Below are 25,032 nucleotides of genomic sequence, written 5' to 3'. Positions count from 1 at the left end.
AGATGTCACCATTTTGCACTTTGGTGAAAGAGTCAGCATTTCTCATTTTGAGTGAGTTCTTACTGAGGATTGTTGAGGGTGTGAGGGGGTGTAGGGGCCTGTTCACCATTGCTTACCGCTTTAATTAAGACTCGTGTGCGATAGTGCCAGGGGCCGAAAGGTCACTTGACGATAGGCGGTAGTGGATTTACTTCTGTATTCAGTCCAAAATGGCAGCAGTGCTGCGCTGATGTTGTCAATAAAGCATCTGAGTTTCCCTTCTTGGGCTTCTAGAATCTTTGCTTCCAGGTTGGCTAACAAAATGTCATCTTGTAACACTCTATGCTATCCAAGCTATACTTTGAAGACTCATGAACATGTCAAATGCAGCCAGCGGCATCAGTATGTTATCACTGTCCGTCGCTCAAACTACCACACATCCCTACGAGACGACTGACCGAATCTTCACACTTTCAGTCAGAGGAGAGAAATGATAGGGAGGGAGTAAAAAAAGAAAAACCCTTGTCTTAATTATCCCCAAACCCAAAACAAAATGACATTGAGGGCACATCAAGCCGCCCGTCATGTGACGGATGAGCGAGCCGGAGCGACATCATTCTCTCACTTGCTGACAGACATGGAAGCAGCGTCTGATAGCGACAGGCTGGAGGATCTGAATCTGGGAAACTATGGAGGGTCTCAGGTTCTCATATGATGTGACAAACTGTTGTTGTGACCTAGAAAACACACGCAAAACAGTTTTGTCAGTGTTTGTCAGTGACAAACTGAACAAGGCTTTAGGACGTCAGGCGGAGAGCTGCTATCCGTCAGGTGTGACGGGGACGTTCGGCATGTGTACAAAATCTCCCCGGCTAAACACGAGAAGCCTCGTTGTGGCTTTCACGTTCATTTGCTCGCCGGTTGGACACGAGCTGTTAAATCACAAAGCAAGAAAAATGTCTGGACTCAGTTTCTCGCACCATCCTGAGCACCACAGGAGGATCAATAGATATAAATGAATAGCAATGCTGTTCATGCGACCCTACTTTCTCAGAGCTTCTGTGTTTCTGTCAGCATGATAAATGATCGTACCACCGAGGCTGAAGCCGCGTACGTACCTCTGGAAGAAGTGAGGACAACTTTCCCCAAACTCCGGCCATTTGGCGGCGAGATAGTGACATTTGTTTTCCTAATGGCCAGCTGTTATAGAGAAAGGAACTAATGAACACAATTATGCAGGTACCCGTTTTATAAATGTAGGTTAGAGCGCTCCGACTTAACTAACTCCATTTAACAGAGCAGCACCTCCAGCCAAACTTTGTAGTCCTTCAATTTATCTCTCTCACACACTGGTGGTGTGTGTATGTGTGTGTGTGTGTGTGTGTGTGTTTATACATGCAAATCTTTCAGATGTGTGTGAATTTCAGGGACGAGCGTTGTTTGGGGGGGGGGGGGTTGAGCTGAACCATCAGAGCTGAATGTATCGGTCTTGAATGGTCCTGAATATTAATATTTGACCCAGAGCTAAACTCCGAATCAGAGAGCGTCTGTGGACTTATGACCAAAGAAAATGAATAAATTCTGTCCATTTGGAGACGAGATCTAACACACATCAGCATGTTTCAGGGAGAATACAGCCGTAATATGATGGCTTGCAAAAAAAAAAAAAAAAGTTTACAAGACATGAGGTGTTAACCACAAAGGATATCTGTGTTTGATGGGTTGATGTGGCCTTTATGAATGAGGCGTCTATCCTCCAATCAGATGAGAGAACCTAAGACATTGAAGCCGCTCAGCAGAAGACTGACAACCCGTCTTTTTCCTGGGGTGAACTAAACAAACTGTTGCCTCTCGCCGGTGATCAGCTAAACTATAACCTATAACTATAACCTCATAACCTCGATGAGTGAGTCGTGACCTTCAAAATGATCACTGTTCCGTTCACGACCCCGTGTCCCACATACTCCCCGCACAGACAGAATATTGAAAAAGACGTTTTGGTAAGTGAAAGCACACCGACTCTCACGTACTCAATCAAATCTACGGCAAGACAAATTGTTAGAAGCGGCAGAATATGAAAGAAACTGTTTCCAATCTAAAACAACTATTTGATGAGCTAGAAGTTGAAAATCACTGAGCTGAAACACAGTCGTGTGTCTCCTCAGGAGTTTGTAGAATTGTCCAGGTCACCAGTGGTTCGGACGGGCTTCTCACATGTTCTAGTGAGCTTCTGACACCGGCCACATCACCAACTAAACGTTTGAGACCCTTCACATCCTAAAAGGTATCAGCTGATGCCATTGCCTGCTACAAAAATCCACTATCAGTTGGTGCCACTATCAGTGTTTTTAAATGGCATGTTTAAAGGTACCATGTGGAGATTTCAACAAAGATCCATCTGGATCACTCTCATCCACTGAGAAAAAATTGCATATATAATGCACGAAGTAATAAAACCCTAGTATCACTATTTACTGAGGGTACTGCTAAATACTGGCTAAATACTGCATTCACACATTCAAGAACTAGTAACAGCTGATCAGGAGTGATGGATGTTTGCCTTTGCATTAGCTGACAGAAAAAAAAACACCTTCACTGTTACAGGAGGCATCGATTGCCTCACTTTTAGTGAGGGGTGGGTTCATTGCTTTTTTTTCCTTCTTTTTTTTTGAGGGGTGACATAACTGTGTGTTAATGAATGAGTGAACTCGGTCAGAAACCAAACCCACAGACTGTTTAAAAGCTCCTCGGAGCTAAAAATGTCATCACGTGTTCTGTTAAAATTAAGACACCACGAAAAAAAGAAAGATGGTTGAGGCTCATAAAGTTCCTCACACCATTATTTTTAATCTTATTTGTTTGGTGAGGAAGTTTTAGAGTGGTGAGTGGTGCATGTGGCAATAATGGAACAAATAAAGATTAAAGGCCATTGTAATACAGTCTGAAAGTCACAACTTAAAAGAACAAAATGCTCCCTCAGGTGCTCCTGTGTCTGATGCAGGACTTCTGTGTGTGTGTGTGTGTGTGTGTGTGTGTGTGTGTGTGTGTGTGTGTGTCGCTGTAGCAGTGACACCTATTCGCAATTTATTCAGTCAATTAGATCCACATATTACTGTTGGACTCAGGTCTAATTCAAAGCCTGAAAGAGAGGCGCTGTGATGATGAACACAGGCCGACTCACCCAGAAGCAGCAGCAGCAGCAGCAGCAGCAGCAGCAGCAGCAGCAGCCTCCTCCTCCTCCTCCTCCTCCTAACTAATCAAGTCTAGTTGAAGTTCTCTCCCTCCTCTTAACTCCAAACTACGAGACCCCTGACAGCACGAGCCAGGATGATTACATCGCCTTCACCGCCTAAATTGCACTCATCTCAGTGATGGATAGGCTTCAGCGTCAGGGAGGATCAGCTGCTGGGGGACAAATTCTGAATGAAAATTCTCCAACAGGAGTCTGGAAGATAATTCAGAGGGGAGCCAGTAATCTATTACTGCTACCTGCTTTCTTAATTGTGAGATTGTACGATTGAGCTTTAAACAATGGCATTTAAAAATAATCAAAATAATAATGATAATTCTGCTGAATACAAAGCAGCTGCAAATATCTACAGAGGAAGTGTCATCTGCTGGAAGGAATCATTCATTCTCTGTTCAAACAAAACATTCGCTTTGGAGCTTCTACATTCTTTCCTGGTTCTCAATTAAACTCTCTTACTGAACTTCTTTTTAAAACGGGATGAGCCACGTGGGCACAAGCGCAGATATACTTATCAGGCTTATCAATTTATTCTCTTAATGAGGGTGTTTTTTTTCCCTCAGTCTGACAAAACCTCATTGATCACTATCATTAGGTTATTTCATCGTAAACCTGGCAAAACAAGTTAATCTGATTTGTTAGGGTAAAACCAAGTACAAGGAAATTGCACAAAAAAGTACTGACACAACGGGGATCCCGGAGAGAGAAAACTTCCACAAAAAAAAAAAAAAGTTACCAGACTTGCTAAATAATTCATTTGTGACCTGGATAACCATCCTTCCAGCCACCTCTGACGCGCAGCACCGTGCGTAAACAGCTGTTGCGCTTACCGATTCTGAGGACCTGCGTTGAGCCGAGACACAGCTGCGCCGCGAACAGAAGACAGGTGAAAAGTCTCTTTCTTCCCTCCATCGTGCCCAGGCGAACTCACCGCGACTGTTTTTGCCACCATGACACAAAGGAACGGCCTCTATCCTCTCGCTCCACAGCCCGGCGGGCCGTTCCGGCGCACAACCCAAGTTTGATTCCCAATCCGATCCTCTGCATCCCTCCTTTGCATTAAAGACACGAAAAATAACCCCCCCTTAAAAAAACAAAAACAAAAAAACGACAGTCACATGGATCCAACTGACTGGTAGCACCTCAATAACCTGGTAACATATTTCAAAATCAAAATTGATCCAGCAAAAACCTGCAGACAGTCAAAGAAAACACGTCCACTTTTTTTTTTTTTTTTTTTTTTTGCCTGCTAACAGCGCGCCTCCAAAGATCAGCAGCTGCAGGGGAGTGAGAGCGCGAGCATCATTGTCAAGCTACTAGGGACTAATTGACTTCCGGTTGGACTCTTCAAAATAAAGCTACCACAAAAGAAATACAGGATGTGATTTGGTGTGATCATATGATTATTACAAAAGATAAAGCTAATGGGGTTTGACATATCAAAACATGTACATTAGGCCTTTATTTCTTGATTTATTAACAATAATAATAATGAAAGCCTTTACACTGAAGCCCCTCCTGGTCTAATTCTAGTTAAAACGCAGGCTAGTTTGGCTGCAGTTGCTTTGGATTAAGGAGGAGATGGATTAGCGGTGGTTCTCTCCACCGGTCCTGATGAGAGGAGAATAATCTTCAGGTTACAGGGCAGAGGCCAGATTATCTCTCACTGTAGGCAAGCCAGGTCTTTATCTGACTGGGTCGCTGGATGCTGTCCCTCCAATCCGAGGACTCTTGATAAACTACGGGACACAATATGTGATAAGGAATTTTCATATATATATATATATATATATATATATATATATACATACATACAGACCTTAGTGCTTGTTTATAATAGATTCTATGTTACTGAAGAATGTCTGTTTACTACTGAGAAAGTTCTAGCTCTGTCTCAAACTCTTAACTGCTATTTGATTGTACATGACATTTGGAAAAAGTCAAGTTTCCAAGCGCTTGCCAGTCCTGATTTCCTCGAGGAAAATCTGCATCACGTCACAACTGACATTTTATTTGCCACAATATTTTGTGAACTTTCTCAAAGCTGGAAGGCAACTGATCCAGGAAAAAAAAAAGAAAGAAAGAAAGAAGAGTGCCAGCTCAACCTGGACTTATGACAAACAGCCTATAGACAAACTTAATTAACTCAGAAAGGACCAGCCATCCTCTCCAGGAGGAGTCCTTGGGCAAACCTCCTTAAACTCGCATGACATGAATACTGAGCAAGCATATAAACGTCTACTACTGATGCAATAATTCCGCTTCAGATGTTAATGTTTTCAAACAGACCAAGGCAGTAGAGTACTTCATATATATGAGATCTCAATCTCCGTTATTACAGTGAGGCCTATTCTATTTCAAAGACATATTTGTGCAATTCTGATGTGATTTATTCGTACAGTATTGAGCTTTACTGAGTTCAACTCAATAAAATGAAATATTTGGTCTGCAGTAGAGGAAATATTGCTTTAATTTTTTTTCCTAAGGCATCAATTTAGGTGGAGAAGGTTGGTGATATTTTCATCGAGTCAAAATCGCAGACATACTATTTGGGGTTTGGAAAAAAAATCATGTTTGAAAAAAAACATTGAAAATTAATTAATTTGCACTTCCACACAACTAAATGTAGAAATTTTATTTTAACATAAAAATGTCAATACTCCACAGTTTTCTTGTACGAACACAGTTTTAAAAATACAAAGGGAAGAAGAGTCAAAGGGGCTCTCACAGAATTTCTCTCCATCAGGACAAGTGATTGTACCTCACAGTCAGAACGTCCTTACTGAGCGTCACCCAGCGAAAAACCTCAGATACGAGCATCCTAATAAAAAAAAAACAGTAATAATAGCCAAAGGGGATTTTTCCTCCCACGCTCCACACCAGAGTAGCTCACAGACTTCCTCCCTCACAGTTTGGGGGTGGGGTCGGGTGGGGTAATAAGTGCATGTTTAGTACATCCATAAGAAGGTGCACATGACTGCCAGTGAGTGGTGCTATGACAATATTTAGTGAAACAGCACAGCCTGGTGGACAAGAGAAGAAATGCAGGAAGGAGCAGGGACCAAGATGCTTCAATAATTGGTCTTTGCCTCGAAGTTATAAGTGTGAAAAAAAAAAAAATTCAAGTAAAACAGGATCGTTGTGGGGTTGTTTAATCACAAGCATGAAGCAAGTGGAGCGGTCCCTGGGGTGGGGCCTGTATATTACCATAATTTAAAAAAAAAGATTTGACATTCATGTGAAGGCCACAAATGTCGGCTCTAATAGGGCCCGTTCAGTCGCCAAACAAAAAAAAGAGAAAATATGGTGGCTCGTACAACTGGGCAGCTGAAAGTGGTGTAAACATTAATTACAGTAAAAAGTCAATAATTAAAGAATAGGTAGACCGTTGTCCAAACTCTTTTAAAAAGATATAATAGGAGATAAAAGTGAGATTCAAAACTTTTTTTTTTTTTACAAGAGGTTAACGGCACTCTATAGTACTATACACCGATGTGCAGCTGATATTAAGTTAACAATAAAAAGCACAATAAAGCTAGTTGGATCTCATCTTTTACACAGCAGTCATGAAGCCCCAAAAAAAATCCCCTGAAAGTATATTCAGGAACACACAGCCCTTGAGTGTTCAAATACAAACAGTTCGAGTCAGAAAAATAGAAACACCCACAGTCTCGTGTTGAAAAATATAGACTTTTTTTGGCGAGAAGGTCACAGTTCAGCGATGGCGTCACTTCAGTGTAGATTCACGTGTCAGTTTTATTAGGTACACGTATAAAAAGTAAAGAAATCCACCTTTCGTGGGGATTATAAATTGTTTATATTGAATTTATTCACTCAAAAACACTGCAAAAATCAAGGCAATCCTCAATGGTCAAAGTGTACCTAATAAACTGGCAAGTGAATATATTGTGTGCATTGTTTAGTTGTTGCATCAAGTCTGTGTGTGTGTGTGTGTGTGTGTGTGTGTGTGCGTGCTTTGGTGCACATATACCCATTTGCGTGTTTACTTGCGTGTACATGCAGTGCCATCTTGTTGACGTACAGTACTGCAGGTGTGTTTAATGTCTCAATGTGAAATATTTCCAAAACAGTTTATTTAATCATAGTGGGTCTCGAGAAACCTCACCAAAAGAAAAGAAAAAAAGTTGAGTTTCAGTTCTTAGGATTGTCTGAACAGGGGAGATGCAGGTGGGAAGGAGGAGGGTGTGTGATGATACAGGGAGGACTGGTGTTGGTTTAGACCTTCTATACAAATGTTCTCAAAGTTCTATTTAAAGCCTCAATCTCTCCTCAGTTTTTACGTTCAAAGTAACCATATTCTCATCAGAAGACGTCGCTGTTTGCGAGGTCGTCCCGCCGCACCCATATAACATCATGGTCCTTGTTTGCAGCCCCCTCCACTGCACACTGTTGCAAAGGGGCAAGCTTTAGCGTGGGGGTGGTGCAGCAGGTTAGAGAGACACCGCAGGAGCTCGACGAGTCTACAGAGCCTGAATCATCGGCGTGCAACTCCTCCGCCATCATCTCACTCCCTGTTTCTACACGTCCATTCAGGTTGCGGCTCCTCATTTCTCCACCGTGCAGGTCCAGGCCTCCCATCGTCCCCTCAAGGTCAGCGGGCTCTGCGGACGCGGCTCTGACAGACTTGCAGTACTCGTCGTCGTCGCTCAGAATGTCCGTCTCCTTCACCTGCCCCATGCCCATGCCGTCCCCCTGGTCTTCATAGCGACCCAGATCAAACTGCTCCTCCACCCAGCGGTCCGTATCCTCTCCTTGAGGCTTGGGGGGTGGGAGAGTGGCATGCTGGGACTTGTAGGCCAACTGGTGGAAGGAGTCAGAGTCATTGCTATTGTTGTTGTTGCCGTGGAAAACCAGATCTGTATCGATGGTGAAGCGGTTCCTCACCAGCTTCCTGCGGGCCAACGTTCTAGATGGGGCTGAGGCTAAACAGAGAAACGAGTTACTGACTGCATATTAAAGTCATGTGACTGCATATTAAAGTTCCTGTGAAAGAAGATATTCATTACAGCGCTGTCACCTGCTCTGTTCATGTGAGGCCGCGCCCCTTTGAGGGCACACAGGCGTTTGCCCCCAAAAGGGATGTACTGCTGGTTGGGTGGCAGAGACTCAGTCTTGAGAAGCTGCCGGCGCTGCTTTTCCCTGAGGATGGAGTGGACCGCCTTCAGGAGGTCCTTCTTACTATCTGGAGAACTGAAAATTGGAAATAAGCAGGATGATAATGCCATTTATCCTCACATGCTCTGAAGCTGTCGTTGTATTTTTTGGGAGGGAAAAATTCATACCTGCAACACAACTGGAAGGTTCTCTCTGGTCTTCCTTCTGATTCAGACTTTGTGTGAACTATCTCACACACAGCAGTGCCCTCAGAGTCTGAGAGGAGGGAGGCAGAGAAGATATGTGATCTTCATGTGTAAAAGCCTTCAGTAAAACTCATTATTGATCTCTTCCCGCTTAACAAGAAGCCATTAAGGAGGCTAAAACGATCACAATTGAGGTCTTTCCGATAGGCGATTTAAGGGATGATGACAAATGTGTACACACCTACTATTCATCCATTTAAAGTGTGCGGTCTGGAAACTGCCGTCAGTTTTACTGGGTCATGAGATATGACCTTAATGGTTGACAGCTTGCTTTTGTCATTTGCAATAGAGAAACCATTAATTCAGGCTAATGTGCCCATTTAAACGGCGAGCAAATCTGTTGGTAGATAAAAATCGAGTTGCATAAATACTAAAGGCAAGTCCAATAACTATAAAACACACAGCTAGCAGACCTCCTGGTTCAGACTCTGACAGAGCAGCTATGAACGCACGTGTGTGTGTGTGTGTGTGTGTGTGTGTGCGCGCGCAACATCCCTGCATTCCATCCCCACTGAACAGACTTCCATGATGTTGACTTCTTGGTTGAATTACAATATTAATTTGTAGTTCTGCATTTATTTGGCACAACTGAGTAAACTCTTAACATGTGCCTCAAAGAGCTTTCTGTGAACATAAAGTGCAGTATCATAGACTCATGACCACATTTCCAATGTTTTCAGATGCATTTGATCACATTATACTCCAGACCCTTCTAGTATGAGCAAGTTTGACAAAGTGTGAGTCAAGATGCTGCTATTTATTATTGGAATATGCATATAGGGTTAAAAAGCAAAGGGTTCATTCCTTGTTTTTGGTTTTTTTTTTTGTGACTCCAGAAGTCAGAAAACAAAAGCCCCATGTTATTAGCTTGGAGCTAATGGAGACCCACACAACTGTCCCAAACATCACTTTAAAAACTCTCAAATCCAATGTTTAGTGTAATCCACAACTTCTTTATCCAGCTGTGTCCTCAATAATCCAACAACTCTTTGATTTGAGCTAAAAATAAAGAAAGTGGAACAATTCCAGTTCGGCATGGCCTTGAAGGAATTCAACGGAATATGCCAGATGGTTGTTGTCTGAAATCTGGAGTCCCCAAGAAGGGGGCGTCTTTGTGACTTAAAGAAACCCAATAGTGAGTCATTGAAAAGCAAATTACACTTTTTGGGTGAAATATTGCTTTAAGTTCGGTTATTGGCCAGCTGTCACTGACCAGATGGCAGTTAAGCTTTTATGAGAGGGTGAACCAGTTGCAGGAGGAGTAGTAGTACAACACAACTTTTTACAATTCAAAAATAAACTGACATACTTGCAAGAGCACGGACTTGCAAAGAGTCCGTTGCGATCATGTGCCGGAAACGGAACGGATCCTTGTCATCGCTCACAGATGCGCGGTGAGATCCTCCCTGAAGAGGAAGAGGAGACTGTGTGTCTAATACATACGTACATACATGCTGCAATACATCACCATGACAACAGAGGGCACTGCAGAGCACAACACACAACCATCTGCTCCCTCTGGGGCATGAAGTGAGCTCATAATTCAGTCGTCAATAACTGTTCTCACTTAGCAGCCATCATCTGAAGATGGATGAGGTTAAACTTAGTCTCTCTATGCACCATCCAAAACCTAAAAAAGCAGTTCTAAGAGTACTTGAGGGGAAACTCAGGGCCCTAATCCTCAAAAAGGGTGTCTCTGACTGGGAATAAATAACAGAAACATTGCACTTACGATTTTCTTCCTCTGCTTGGAGCAATCTTTGTACACAAACACGACGGCTGTTTTGAACACTGAATGACGACCAAGGAGAGACGAGAGAAATCATTAGGAGCTTTTATAAAAAGACATTTCACAGCTCAATCAACTACAGTTTGATTCATCGCGTTAATGGATGCTTTTAGTTAGACAGAAAAAAGATGAGGGGAAAAAAAAAAAAGGTGTCAGCACTGGTGACAAGCTATAGGAGCTGCACAATAGCTGAACTCAAGTCACGACATCGCATGCACAAAGCAAGCACTTCACCTCCACGTCGCCTCGCTATGGGAAAAGCCCTTTCACATGATGATGCAATATTTATTCCCACAAGTGTCTCAACTGAGTGAAATGCAAAGATGGTGTATGTGTGTGTGTGTGAGTGTGTGAGTCTCAGAATGCAAGGATGAAAAGATGCACTTCACATGAAATGTTTAAAAAAGAAAAGATGCCAAGAAACCCTCGTGCCATTTGCTCAAGTGGATTTCTCCTTTTGAGGAGTCTAATTCTTTACCATCCAAAATGAAACACACAAGCACACGATACGACCCTGCAGGTGACGGGACAGAGACCAGCTCAGTTATGTGCTTTATGGTTTCTCTCTTGTACTTTTCCTTTCATGGAATATTGGGTCCAAAAATCCTAATTTAACACAATAAGTAGCTTTTCTAAATCACCTACACCAGTGAAATCCTCTCGATGTGACAGGATTTCAAAGGCGTCCCGTGTTGTGACTGATCCTGTGCAAAAAAATGTATGCAGAGGCATTTCATCCTGAATTTAAATCTTCATAATGAATATTGGACTGTCGTTAGAAAAAAAGTTGAGATCTTTTTCTTCCCTGAAGAGCTACGACCAATTGGTTTAAACAGCAATAATGATGGTAATGATAACCAAAAACACTGGCCTTTCACATTTTTTTTATATAAAATGTCATCACTTCAATAATTAGTGTTAATTCCTGAGTTAGGGCCACCACGGTCAGCATGACCTTTAACCTGTGACTCTAATCAGGTACTCATGTGGATGTTTGTGAGAATGGGACAGAGGTGAGCTCACTGACGACGGCAATCTGATTTATCTGATGTGGAAAAGGGATCGAAAAAATAAATACAAATCAGGGTTATCCTTTCAAACTTGAGCCAGATTTGTGGGAATTCTCTTCGATTGTTAAACCTCAACAAGAGTCAATACTGATGAGGACTTAGCTGCTCATATTGTTGAAAGAAGACACAGATGGATGTAAAACCCGTATCGTTATTCTGCTTCGTATGGGAAAGGTGTCTATACTCATATAAAGTTTAAATTTTGACCCACAATTTAAAACTCAGTTCATTCTTACCAAAAGCTGCCAACTCTGGGTCCTTTTTACTCTTGACTAGAGATGCTGGAGGGTTGATCCACGCCACAGAGGAGTGCAGCAGCAGATCTCCCATGGAGAGGTCAGCCACCTGAGATTAAAAAAAGAGACATAAAACTGATTGTTAAACGTACTGGTGGCACAATGCATTTAATAAAAGCAAGCACGATGACGTTTACCTCTTTTTTATCAGCAGTCTGTTCGCTGATGAGCTGGTCGAAAACGGCGCCGTACTCCTCGTGAAGCTTCTGCATCTCGTTGATGTGACTTGCGACTTTGTTCATGGCCTTCATTGCGACTGAGTGCGACAGACATTCATCTTCAGCAACATCATTAACATCACTTCTTGAATCCTCAGAGTTCAACTGAGTCTGGAACGCTTCTGATTAAGTAGCACTTCAACAGTTCAACACAACAGAAAAAGAAGAAGGTGACTGTTTACCATCCAGGTGGTAGTGCTCCTCACTGTCAGGGTCAGTGAGAGAGTAGAGCTCCTTCAGCAGCAGCGGGTACTTCAGGACCCGCTGGATGGGTTTGATCAGGTAAGACTCCAGAGTGGATGAGTGTTGTTGTCTTGGGTTCCTCTCAGCTAGGAAAGCTTTAAATTCTGGATCAGTTTTTGCTGGAGGAGCAGAAATATGAGGGTGTTTATGTTTACCTAAGCTTCTGATACCAGATGAAAAATCGACACAGGCTGTTGTGCAGGGCTTGTGACGCAACATTTTTTCTTGACTAACCAAGTACTTCAGTTATCACATGTTACTCAGCAATGATCTCAGATGGGGCATATGTACTTGTTTTTACCTTTCGCCAGGACCTTTGGGACCTTGGTGTGGCTGGCACAGAAGGCGCTGTAGATCTTGAAGCGATCGGCGTAATATAAGAATGAACCACCCAAGGAGAAAAGCACTTTCTGTGGGAGGGTAAGAGAAAATGTCATGCTTTTATTATGTTAATGCATTCATAAGCACCTGTAAGTGGTAAGTATTGAAAGCTTGTGTTAAAAAAAAAAGTTTTCCAAGTAAAAGCTCAGTAGATAAGCAAATGTCTCATTTGAGATGGTCCCTGTAGGAGCCATTTCAAAGCTTTTTCCCCCTCCACCATTATCCATAGAAGCAACCCTGAACTTGACATCAAAGTCACGATGAATCATTTAAGTTACAAATGAATGATGCATGAGGTATGAGAAATCAACCGCACCTTAAATTGTTCCACCCTCTCCAGTCTTTCCAGATCTGGCACCAGTCGGATTCCATCCTCAAGCGTGCGGAGAAACTCCACCTGGAACTCCACCATTTCTCCGAGATTACCGAACAAAACATCCAGCTGCAACACACAGACCGTCACTCTCATCATGCTGTCATCCCAAGAGCATGGACAAGGTTAAAACGATGTCTGGTTCATATTCTTGGTGATGCCGATCAAGGTAAAAGGTACCTCATCCTGTGTAAGGAAGCTTTCTTTCTGCAGTGGTGTCAAGTAGCACTCTATCAGGCAGCTCAGGTCCTGAAATGATGCAGAACACAAACAAGACCGGCTCGTTAAGAGAGGAATGACTCACTCAAAGGTGGGAGACAAAAAACACAACACACTGCATGCTCAGTGCTGCTTTAGTGATTAGAACCACTCAACTATTCTCATATCTGACAATGGCAGCCACGAGACTTTACATCATCATCAGAAATACATAGCAGGTCCACCAGGTAAAACACTGTTTATATACTGACTTTGACATAAGTCTTCTCCGTCTCCACTAGTTCATTGATGACCTTGCGGAGTTTGTCTGCGTGGGAGAGCTGTCTCTGTGTGGCGGCGCCTGCTGCGGGTGGTAGAGCTGACACAGGGCTCGGGGAGAGGGATGAAGAAGATGAGGACGAGGAGGACGACATAGGGCACTCCAGGGGATTCATGTCATGGAGACTGCGGCAGAAAGCGGTGACCTGCTCCGTGTTCTGTCCAGACCAAAAACAAACAAAGGAATTCAGACATTTACACATTATAAATCACATCACATCTTTTGCATATTAGGACCTAGGATTGAGTTTTCTAGTACTAAACAAAATGAATTTTACAAAAAGAGAGAGAGGAAGTCCAAACGCAGCACCCACCTCCAGCTGTGGTATCAGAACTAAAGAGTAGCAGCCAAACTGGTAGCAGGTGTTTATATCCATGGGGAAATGTGGGACTGCTGCTGTATGTGCAGCAGATGTCTTAGTTGTTTAAGTGCAGTGAATATTTTTGAAACAAAAAGTTCTGGAAATGGCTAAAACATACTATTAACATACATACTACTAAGCTATTATTAATATTTTGGTCTCATTCTTGTTTCTAATGTCCCATTAGTCAGCATAATTAGTCAGCCTCATCCACTTTAGTGCCGTTTAAGTGGAGTAAAACATTTTGGTCTAGTGTTAGTCAAAGAAGACTAAAACAATTTTTTTATATATATATATATATATATATATATATATAAATAAAAGCCTAGTTTTGTTCGTTGAAAACTGGCCTTGATTTCTTCAGGTCTTTTTAGGCCAGCTGTTTTTGTTTTAGTCTTGTGACTAAAATGCATACAGTACTAATCTTAGTGCCGTTTTATACTGCAGACTCACAAAAATGGTAGTAAACTTCTACGTTTTCATCGCTGAAATTAAAGCTGCCGAAATAAAAGGATTGCATGCTGGAACTTGCACAAGAACTTAAGCAGAGAGGTGCTCAAGAGCTTCAGTCCATATCCTGTCGTTTCTTTCACAACCTCAAGGTTGGTCAACACATGAGTGTACTTAAGAGAAATGTAGTGAGTCATCAGAAGTGTGAGGCTGGATTTGTTAAGGCGAATGTGAAAAGTAATGCCCCTATTATCTGTCACCAAAACCTGGTGCTTTACTTCCTACGATCCACAAAGGACACTAGGACTAACCAAGAGAGATAAACATTGATGTTTTCATAGTTTCTACTTAAGAGCGAGTGAATTAACAAGACAATTAGAGGAATGATTGCTTTTAAATGTGGGGATTGAATGAGTTCAACCCACGCGCATTAAATCGGAAGAAAGTCGTGCACCAACTCATTTCATCAGAACAATACTCCCCCACCCTCGCATTGACTCAACCCTGAACCAAAAAGTGGCTCGCATTCATTATCATTCATTTACAAGCCAAGACAATGACTTGATCTTGCTTTTGTGATGAGAAACTTTAGAACTCTCACACTGAAACTCGCTTGACTAAAAGAAAAAAACCCAAAACAAAACAGTGAGTCATTGCAGTTGTATAAAATTGATCAAGCAATGTAAGATGAAATCTGTATGGGCACAAAACAATCACAGGAGCAATTCTGCCCTGATTTAGTTTGACTGGATTAATGCTTTTAATTCAATCCTGCAGTCATCAGTGCTATTCATAGAAGTACTTCTGCAAATGTATGCAGCACGAACCTTCCTTGGCTGATTGGTGTAAACGTTGTATTAATTGTAATCTGCTGCTTTAAGACTCAGATGCTCAGTGGGGGGTGGGCATGTCTGTGTTGATTCCACGGTGCACTGCAGCAATGACAAACCAAATTTTCCATTGTGGTATTCAAACCAGTTTTTCAGCCTGCTGGATCTAAACACAAACACACAACTTGACGGACTCCATGATGATACAGTAAGCTTCCCAGGGTCAATGAAACTTAGCCACACTGTAAACTGCGCAGAATTCTGATGAAATATATAATGCAACACATTAAACATAAAGCTTGTTCTGAAGCATTCCAGCTGTGTGCATCTCAGACAACGAGTTAGTTCTGAAAGAACAGTCAGATAACTTCTTGTTGTCCAGTGAAGGAGCGTAATATAGCTTAACCCTTCATGGATAATCTGAAAATATGCAGAAGGAACACACAAAGGCACGGAGCACTGAAGAACACAAAATAAACCGCACTGTAATCAACCATCTTTTAAATTTATGTATCTACACTAAACGAACCGGTGACATTGACATTTTTCCCCTCTAGTAAACAAGGCCCTGCCCTTGACAGCCACAGAAATTACTGGCAGCCAAGTGACAGATGGAGTGCCGACAGAGACTGATGACAGTAGGAGATGGAGACGGAAGGACGAGCTGCTGTAGAAGGACAAGTGTAGAGTGCTTTACCATCAGCACAGTCACCACACTGTCTCCTTCCATTGGTAACACATTAGTACGTGGGCAGCAAAAAAAAAACAAAACAAAAAAAAACACAGCAGTGCAGTGAGGAATTAGCAATAAAGCCTGATTGATATCCATTTGGTTGATATCAGCCGCTATTGGCCCATCAAAAAAATTGTTTACAATTACTGAACTGTATGAAATAGCCAAGTTTATTCCTTCGATGCACTGTGACATTTTGGACATCCTGGCTCCGTTAAATACTTGTCCATAAATTTCTTATGACTACATTTGAAGGATAGCAGCAAAAGTAATACGTTATATTGGCTGACATACTGATTTTAAAATTCATTTACTCCGCAATATAGTTAAATGCACGCATGCATGTTAAATGTTACTGTTCAGTGCACTGATTTTTTTGATGATCTAAACTGTCAAGGATCCTACCTCTGTTCATAATGATGTGTTTGATAACCACATTTGAGGTATCATGGCAAAAAATCTAATATTTATGACAACAGGTATAAACACTGGATATTGGATAAATAAATGATATACATGGTCAGTAAAGAAGTGTTTGAGGATCATTTAACAGAGAGAGAGAGACACGAGTATGCTTTTCTGCATTCCTGGGAATTGATCATCTAATGTTTCCACCGGTAGCATGACAAAAATCAATGACCACAGACAAGCATGTATACACACACACACACACACACACACACACACACACACAAAAGGCTCACCAGCTGTAACATGTAAAAAATGGATTCAGTTGAGCATTTGGATGTCTTGCTTCTCCTAAACGCTGACATAGTGGCAGGTCAAGCAGAGTTAAGAAGTTGTTGAGTCTCCGTTTCCTGTCCAGCTCGAGTAGCTTCCATTCCTCCGTGGCACACAGCACTCGCAAGCAGGGGGATTTCTATCTTTCTTTGAAATGTAAAATGGTAAAATGGTGCAACGCGTTTCAAAAATCAAATTCTCCTTTTAACTCTCAAACAGCTCGGTAAAACATTGTTCCAGGAAAATAAAGAAAAAGAAAAAAGAAGACAACATTTGGAGCTGAACAAACAGCAGTGAACATGCCACCTTTTCCTAAAGCATCTCAGCCCCCCCACGACTGCCTCTGCACGCTCCCTTGTCATCTCCCACTGACCCGTCTTCCTGCCTCTGTCCAGGTGTCTGAGAGCAGCAGCAGCAGATCACAACATTAAATAACAAGATTAAACATCATATCCTCCAGGGATGGAAGAAAGAAGGGAGGGGAAAGGGGGGAGGAGAAAGGAGGAAGGAGAGGGAGCAAAACAACAGGCATCTGGCATCTCTCTCTCTCTTTCTTTCTCTCTCTCTCTCTCTCTCTCTCTCTCTCTCTCTGCAGCTCAGAGACACTTATGTCACCACATTTCAAAAGAACAACAACCTTGTAAAACCAGAAGGTAAACATTAGACTGTACCTGGGTGTGCTCCGTCAGAGGCTGAAACCAATCCAGAAGCATCACACACAAAATCAACTCCTACTCCAAGTCAGAACACCTACAAGAACATTGGTGTTTTTAAAGTTCTTGCCTCAATCTAAAGCTTGAAATTCGCTCTGCGACCCCACAAAGCCTGCAATTCCACACCTGCTGCATGCCTGTCATTCCTGAGTGAGTTACGTAACACTTGGAGATAAACTCTTGCCTTAATTCTGACTGACATGCAGATGTGCAGGCTGAGATAAGAAAACAGTGTTACAACTGTGAAGTACAGAGGGAAGGTAGAGGATTTGCTGCTCCTTAGCATGGATACCAGTTGGCTTTTCCTAACATCCTGGATTAAATCAACACCATTCAAGCAGGATACTTTTAAAAGAAAATGCAAGCATGGTCTTGATGCACAAGTCTAATGAAAAAGGATCCTCATCATCACCAACATTTGGCAAATGAGCTTTTACTGTATGTGCATACACATGCAATCCATTTTAAACTCCTATGTGAAAAAAATGCTTATAGGAAAGAATATTTACATAAACAATTAAGAGTAAGATTCAAAGTGAGTAAAGCGAGCTACCTTTTCTCTAGGCGGTCCAATACATGCAAAGACAAATCTTTTTACAACACCCTGCAGGAGAGAGTGATAGAGGGAAGTGCAGCATGAGGGAGGAGGAGCATGGAGACAAGTGCTAACCTGCTCCCCACTCCCGCCAGCTGAAACCATGCAGAGAGAGAGAGAGCGAGAGCGAGAGAGAGCCAGGATAAACAGAGATTACACATATCCACATACCTGGCACACACAAACTCACACACACCCATCTTTGCACACTTAATGTACTGCCAGCTGACAAGGAAGAGAAATGCTTCACTCATATCGCTGCTTGAACTTAAGAGCAGGCATGTTGGCAAACTGGGAAAAAAAAAAAGTGTGGGGGGAGAGTCTTAAAAGTTCAGTTGAAATCAGAGAAACATGCAAATCCACAAATCCCTAGGAGGAATGATAGGATATACACCATGACAGAGAGAGAGAGGCTTTAATCATTTAATCTGAAGTGAAAAGATGATTATGTTATGACACGATGTTTCTCAGATCTATGCATGAACATTTGGGATTTGTAGCAGCACATTTATGTACCGGCTTCTTCGTCACATACAAGGTTTTCAAACCTTAAAACAGCAGTTGCTGCACAGCAATATTGAAGAACTGTATTATGCTCATTTCTACTTTTTTATTGTTTTGGATGAATCATTGGACAGTGTGACTAATATGCTGAATCTAGCTTATTCTGAAATACGCTGAATTATCCACTTCTAACACTAACAATGGGAGGTGGTGGAGCAGATGCCCATATATGGAAATCCATAAACATATAGGATGCCAGACTTAAGTGTTACATACTTATACCCAAGTACAGAAATCCCTCAGGGAAGTAAAAGTAGAAATAGCCAAATAAAACAGTACTCCGTCACTTCTGGATCAACAGTGAAAATAAACATTGTACGTGATGATTGTGCATTTCAGGCACAGCAGTGCAGTGGTTAGCACTGTTGCAACCCATCCATCCATCCATTTTCTTATTCTGTTAAGATCCACGGGTGGGGGGGGGGGGGGGGGGGGGGCATCAGGCAGCGTTCACCCTGGACAGGTCACCAGTCCATCACAGGGCCAACACATAGAGACAGACAACATTCACACTCACAGTCACACCTATAGTCAATTTAGAGTATCAATCAGCCTCGTCCCCTCTTGATGTCTTTGGACTGTGGGAGGAAGCTGGAGTACCAGAGAGAACCCACACAGGAACAGGGAGAACATGGAGACTCCACACAGAAAGATCCCAGGCTCGAACCTGGAACCTTCTTGCTGTGAGGCGACAGTGCTGACCACTGCACCACCGTGCATTGCAGTCATCAAGCCACTGAACTGTGTTAAATGCTGCTGGTCTGATCGTGTCTGATTTTGCCGAGTTTTGTATAAAAAATATTTTTGATGGTTTCAGATAAATTTAAAAGAGTAAAAAGTACTTTCTTTGAAATATTGTGAAGTCACAGTGCAATGTCTCCTTACATTTATATACTCAAGCACAGATATCTTGACATTGTACTGAAGTATAATACTTGAGTGAAAACACTTGAATTTCCACCACTGCTTTTACCTCATTGACTCTTGTGAAGTTAGAGGGTTCAGATATGTATAAGCTTGTTTTTGTTTTGTTTCTTACACACATTACGTTCATTTAAACAAAGAATCTAGTTGAAGAAAAAAAGAACATGTCTGGAGAGATTACGGGCTGATACAACAGACCTGCCCTCAATTCAAGAAACAATATGGGACTGAACTAAAACAACAGCTATAAAAAGGACAGGTACATTCATGCAGAATAAATGGAAGAATGCTAAAATGATCAAATCACAATTAATAATCATTGCTGGTCTGCTGCTAGTTGTTCAACTACAGAAGCAGCATGCATCAATCAGTGGAGTGCTCCCTCTAGTGGATAAACCACTACACTGCAATGAATAAATGAAACTTAAAAAAGGTGTAGGCCTGCTTGAGGAGAGAAGGAAAATTTCATGCTCAAGAGAACAAAAATAGGTGCACTGAGCACATGTTCTGTATTAATGGATTTATTTAACCTGAATTATTAACTGTCAATCAAAGCAACCCCACTCCCCCACACACACCCCTCAAACTGAATAATGCATTTCCCATTTCAAATACCCTAAAGCTAAAATGATAGAGCTGTAAATTATAAGCAGCCCTTGTCAGAGGGGCTGACTACACCTTGGAGAACAGCAGCAATCACACTCTTATCCTTTATTGCCCTTATCCTAAGCAATCGTCATTTAATTCTCTGGTTGGTTTATCATACCGAGGAGGTAAAGCTCTTTGCTTTGTCTAAAATAATGAACCTCCCTGTTTCCTGCGGCTAGCCAGACGCTCATTTATCTCCGCTAAATGATGTGAAACACTGTGGAGAATGAAGTAATTAGAATGTGGGGATAATTAAAATTGTCCCTCTTTTTTTAAACCCCCCCCCCCCCTTCAGTCTCTCCAGCATGTGACCGCAGGCAGCGGGTGAAACGAGGTAAGACGCAAGACTCGGCGGAGAGAGGAAACAAAAGCGTGATCATGAACAACAACCAGAGCAACCAAAATGACATGTTTGTCTGGATTTCCTCTGGGATTTTGTGGCAGGTTTGGATGGTCTTTGTTGACAGAGGGACCGTCTAAATGACAGGCTCGGGTCAGGATGCAGTGTTGTTTATGCTAATGAACAGCAGGAGGAGGGTGAAGAAGTCGAAGTTTGAGGAAAACTGGAAGGGTGGATGGATGGGGGGGTGCATGAAAACAAAGGAGAGTAGACAAGGAGACGGGATGATAAGGGAGGACTACGGATAAAACAGGGTTTCTCTGAATTGTGGGTACGTAATATGACAATAAATGAAAAAAAGAGCTGCGGAAGAGTAGTAGAAGGCAAGAGATGGAAATGGAGGAAGTGGGACAGGAGAGACAAAGGTGAGAAGATCGTTACTTCCTTGTTTTCAGTTTTTCTTGGGGTTCCTATGAGCATAAAAAAGCCGACCTTAAAAGTTTGATAATGGATTGTTTAATAAAGTTTGGACTGGCTGAATGTTTTACTCCATTACATTAAAGAAATCTAATTAGAGCCTGTAGTTCCATTCTAGCCATCCTGGAATTCCTCTCTGTTCATATTCCTCTCATCTTGTCACACTTTCCTACCAGCTCATACTAGCACTCTGGACTGAGTCTAGACCAGAGCCAGCTCTGACCTCATCCATTAGTTCTCCCTCCAGTTGAAACTGAAGCTCACTGACACAAATCCAAAAGATCGCAGCGCGGTCTCATCCCTCATCTTTCGTTCAGGTCTAGGCTTTCCACACACAAGTTAAAAAAAAGAAGTCGTTACTGGTGATCAGCCATTGCCATGGTAATGGAAGCGACAACCATATCCAAGAGAGACTGGCTGGCACATGGCGTGTCCCAGCAATCACAGCGCTGACCCTGATCTTACCAGACAGTATCTTAGTCACAATGTGACGCTCTTCACGCTCTCTTTTCACTCACCTGTTTGTCTCCATCTCTGTGCCGCACACACACACACACACACACACACCTGTTACACAAGCTGTTGAACGTACCAGTAAAGTAACTGAACGTCAGATGTTGTCAGCACTGTATCACTCTCGTTATTTATTTTGTAATGTGATCAGTATGTAAATCAACCGAAGAAACAACTATCATCTGATTTACATTCAAATTACACTGTTGTCTTCACCCAGTGTACAGCAAGATAATATATCCCAAGTGTTTTCTCTAGTGCCACCTAGTGGATGCAGTTGGTGGATAGTTGCGCACTCTGCAAAATCCAAATTTATTAAGTTTCAGCTTCTCTGTAAAATGAATTGCAGGGAAGGCATCACTGGAGAATCAGTATTTATTACTTTATCCATATTTTGTTCCAGCCCCACTTCATAACGTATACAGAAAAAGCCAAAGTGGGTTACTTTCAATTCATGTCCTACCTTATGTGCAGCCCCTCCACAGACCTCCTGATGATCTCTTGTGCTCTGCGAGGTCAGCCGATGTCCTTCCTCCAAACTATCATCTGGGCTCTCGACTGTCAACCCTGACACCTCATCCAGAATGTCCTCTACACATGGAGAGAAAGCTGGGCATCAGTTTGGGGCACGTATAAAGAGTAGGAGCTTCATCGCTTTGTGTGATGGAATTCATTTGATTAAAACTTCCTCCTCTGGTGGAGTTAAATTTCTGGTTATCTGCAACAGGACATCTGTGTTTTGTTCATCCCTTAGAGTAACCTTCCGCCATGACAGCTTGGGTCAGGAAGGGCTCCACCTTGTGTTTTTTGTTGTGAGTCATGATGATAAGGAAAACAGAAAAAAAAAATCCTTACAACCTTCAGCATTTATCCTGATGTGCAACATCTCAAAGTAAATATCCTCCACATCTCTGACCCACCATCATCATAACCTCTAAAAGGTAGCTGAGGTGTTTACTCTGTCTGACCCTTCATATATGACCATATATCCTACACATGACAGCTCCAGGAGGCCTATTAGTATTCATACTGCCCAGTCCCTCTATGAACAAGCATGTGCACTGCAAGCTGTTATTTATAAAAGGAATACAAATGGTGCCCTTGCACAGATTAAAAAAAGAGAAGAAAAAAAAGGAGCAGGTCAGAGGAAAGCTGCCGGCTGCCTGCAGGTCGGTTTTCAGACAGCATCCATGCATAATTAGTGGGTTGCCCTAGTCACCCTCTGCTTAAAAAGACATCTCGCCATCTGCACTGTGCCTGTTTAGCCACACACAGCGCAGCTTTAGAGGGTGTGTGACAGTAGAACACAGGAAATTGTAACCAAATCTTCCACCAATCAAAAATGTGTTGAGCTATGGTAATTGTCAGAGTGGATAGCTTGATTTCAACTCCATATAAGAACGTCTGTTACATAATGTCCAGAGGCACAGAGACCACAATTTGTACACATAATCTAATCAAACTTGCTATCATTCAAGACACAAGTAACAACAGCTCGCCCACAAATAGAGCAGAAAGCCTAACCTTGGCTCTGGGAGAAGATGTCTGTGGCTGGGTTCTGCTCGCCATCAGAGCGCCGGGGTCGATGCGAGCACAGCAGAGAGGGCTCCAGCTGGGGCAGGGTGCTGATGCTCAAGGTCAGGGCTTGGTTTATAAAAGCAGCCCTCATATCGTCCATTTGGAGGGCAGACGCAGGTTTACCATTCAGCAGCAGGATCTCATCTCCTGCCCTCAAACCTGGCAGAAAATGAAAGGACCAAACAAAGTGAGGCATGTAATATGCAGCATGTGCAGGTGTCTCATTAAGGGTCGATTCATTTTAGAGACAAATGCAGCCCGTTGTCTTGTAAAAGGAACTCACAGTTAGTGAGAGGGGCATCAGCAAACAACAAAACAGCATCCAACTAGCTTTCCTGTGGGCCATCAACTCAGGAGTCCTAATGTGTACAAATGATCTACACAGCTTCAGAGCCATGCGCCTCAACAGCAGCTCTGTGGTAAAACGGACATGTTGGGACTCCGATGTGTTCCAATACATTAAAAATGCATCCTGCCATGCTTGTTGGCTTGAGGCAAATACTAATCTAACAAGACTGGATGGCTTCAAGTAAGACTTCCTTGTCTATTCCTGCCCTGCCATTATATACCGGTGATGCTACATGCAGAAATGAAACCATGATCTTCACTGCCTCAGCCGTGAGGGTTTGGGCTCCCACCCCTCCTCTCTGCCACCTGTGCCGGCTCCGCTAATTGACTCAGTCAGACCAACCAATTAGCAGCCAAGCTCACCCGATATACCTGATTGAATGTGGCAGCTGTTTCACAGATCTGACAGCAGTTTCACCTGCAGAATGAAGTAAGACAAAGGGTTTTGGTTCTGTTTACACAGCGGGACATGAGCGCACACACCCACAAAAGCAGGTGTGTTACCTCTGTTGAGGAGGTGACATTTTGAGGAGAGGTTGTATGTCTTTTATTAGGATTACGCAAAAACTATGAGGCTGATTTTCTGAGTTGAGTATATTAAATCAACAGGAAAAAAAAAAAAAAAAAAAAAAAAAATATATATATATATATATATATATATATATATATATATATATTTTGCACACATACACACACATTTTTTATGTGGTCCAATGTAATATGGCTTTTGTAATTCACTGAAAGGTCTAAAGAACTACATACACAGCTACACATATAGACACACAAATCACACACTTAGCCCTGAGTTATGACCCAGTTGTCTGGGATGTGAAATGTCAGCTGTAGCAGAGTCTTTATTGGACAGAGAGCATTAACCCTTCTGGCTATATACTAGTGTTTGTGTTTGTGTGTGTGTGTGTGTGTGTGTGTGTGCGCGCGTGCGTGCGTGCACGCTTCTGTGGGGGAAGGGGGGGTCAGGAATTGTGTTGTAAGAGCGAAAAAGAGAAAAAGAGAGAGACCCTTCAGGGCTCCTTGTCCAGTACTGGCCTGCTTTCTCCATATACTCCGCAGAAAGTGAAGCGTGATCTCTTTCAGTCTGTATTCATTCGCCTCACTTTGAGTAAAACACACACACACGCACATCCCAGCGTACACGTGGACCTACTAATGCTGTGGCTGACCTACAATAGTCTGTGATTCATCAAAATATAATGAAATACTCTTAAAAAAGAGACAATATGTTGTCTGGATGCCACAAGCGTTTTATTTCTACTCTGCTATAGAGGTAGAGCCAGTGCAGCTGTAACCTCTGGCTACTGGAAGCCTGCAAAGCTAGCAGCTTTTTAGATTGCTAATGCACTGGAGGACACAATCTCACACTTGAATAACCTTGGTCTGACCCTGGAGCACATAGTGGCTCATGTTATTTTCTATACATTAGTTTCGTAACTATAGAGGGGCTGAATGTATCTGATACCCATTAGGACTGTCTGGCTTTGTTTCAAGATACACTGACGGGGAGTTGATCCCAGCTGTTTAAATAGCAGTCAGACAAGGAAAAGCTTCAAATCTCAGCTCAGACGGTGCCTTTTTTTTATCTTTAAATTTATGCATCAATATTTTGGCTCTGCAAGCATTCTTAAGGATAAAAGCCACAATGGAAAATGCAATGAATAAGACAGGTGATTCAAGTCTTTTTAGA

The 25,032-nt window shown here is 42.4% G+C and overlaps 2 protein-coding genes across 10 annotated transcripts in view; both read right to left on the bottom strand.

Moving 5' to 3' along the window:
- grik1a (glutamate receptor, ionotropic, kainate 1a) overlaps nucleotides 1-4,467 on the bottom strand; it is a 32,432-nt gene extending 27,965 nt beyond the window's left edge. For all 3 annotated transcript variants that reach the window (XM_086225740.1, XM_086225743.1, XM_086225742.1), the window contains exon 1: nucleotides 4,057-4,467. In XM_086225740.1, coding sequence (XP_086081866.1) covers nucleotides 4,057-4,138 — 82 coding nt within the window. In that variant the 5' untranslated portion in view covers nucleotides 4,139-4,467. The remainder of the gene's footprint in view (nucleotides 1-4,056) is intronic.
- Nucleotides 4,468-5,846: 1,379 nt separating this feature from the next.
- Nucleotides 5,847-25,032, bottom strand: part of tiam1a (TIAM Rac1 associated GEF 1a) — a 74,723-nt gene continuing 55,537 nt past the window's right edge. For 5 of the 7 annotated variants that reach the window (XM_086179042.1, XM_086179043.1, XM_086179041.1 and 2 more), the window contains 14 exons: nucleotides 22,929-23,141; nucleotides 21,868-21,995; nucleotides 13,448-13,672; nucleotides 13,158-13,226; nucleotides 12,921-13,046; nucleotides 12,525-12,633; nucleotides 12,163-12,342; nucleotides 11,900-12,018; nucleotides 11,703-11,811; nucleotides 10,340-10,398; nucleotides 9,917-10,013; nucleotides 8,530-8,617; nucleotides 8,265-8,437; nucleotides 5,847-8,169 (listed from right to left, as the gene is read on the bottom strand). In XM_086179042.1, the coding sequence (XP_086035168.1) occupies nucleotides 7,550-8,169; nucleotides 8,265-8,437; nucleotides 8,530-8,617; nucleotides 9,917-10,013; nucleotides 10,340-10,398; nucleotides 11,703-11,811; nucleotides 11,900-12,018; nucleotides 12,163-12,342; nucleotides 12,525-12,633; nucleotides 12,921-13,046; nucleotides 13,158-13,226; nucleotides 13,448-13,672; nucleotides 21,868-21,995; nucleotides 22,929-23,141 (2,315 nt within the window). In that variant the 3' untranslated portion in view covers nucleotides 5,847-7,549. Of the gene's footprint in view, nucleotides 8,170-8,253; nucleotides 8,438-8,529; nucleotides 8,618-9,916; nucleotides 10,014-10,339; nucleotides 10,399-11,702; nucleotides 11,812-11,899; nucleotides 12,019-12,162; nucleotides 12,343-12,524; nucleotides 12,634-12,920; nucleotides 13,047-13,157; nucleotides 13,227-13,447; nucleotides 13,673-21,867; nucleotides 21,996-22,928; nucleotides 23,142-25,032 lie in introns of all 7 variants that reach the window. The other 2 variants (XM_086179045.1, XM_086179047.1) reach the window with 2 other exon arrangements.

The sequence above is a fragment of the Aulostomus chinensis genome, chromosome 15 (assembly GCF_037954235.1).
Source record: "Aulostomus chinensis isolate RoL2024-O1b breed Wild chromosome 15, RoL_Achi_v1.0, whole genome shotgun sequence".
Taxonomy (NCBI): Eukaryota; Metazoa; Chordata; class Actinopteri; order Syngnathiformes; family Aulostomidae; genus Aulostomus; species Aulostomus chinensis.
Note: the sequence above shows the minus strand (reverse complement) of the source record. Positions and strands in the feature narration are given on the sequence as shown.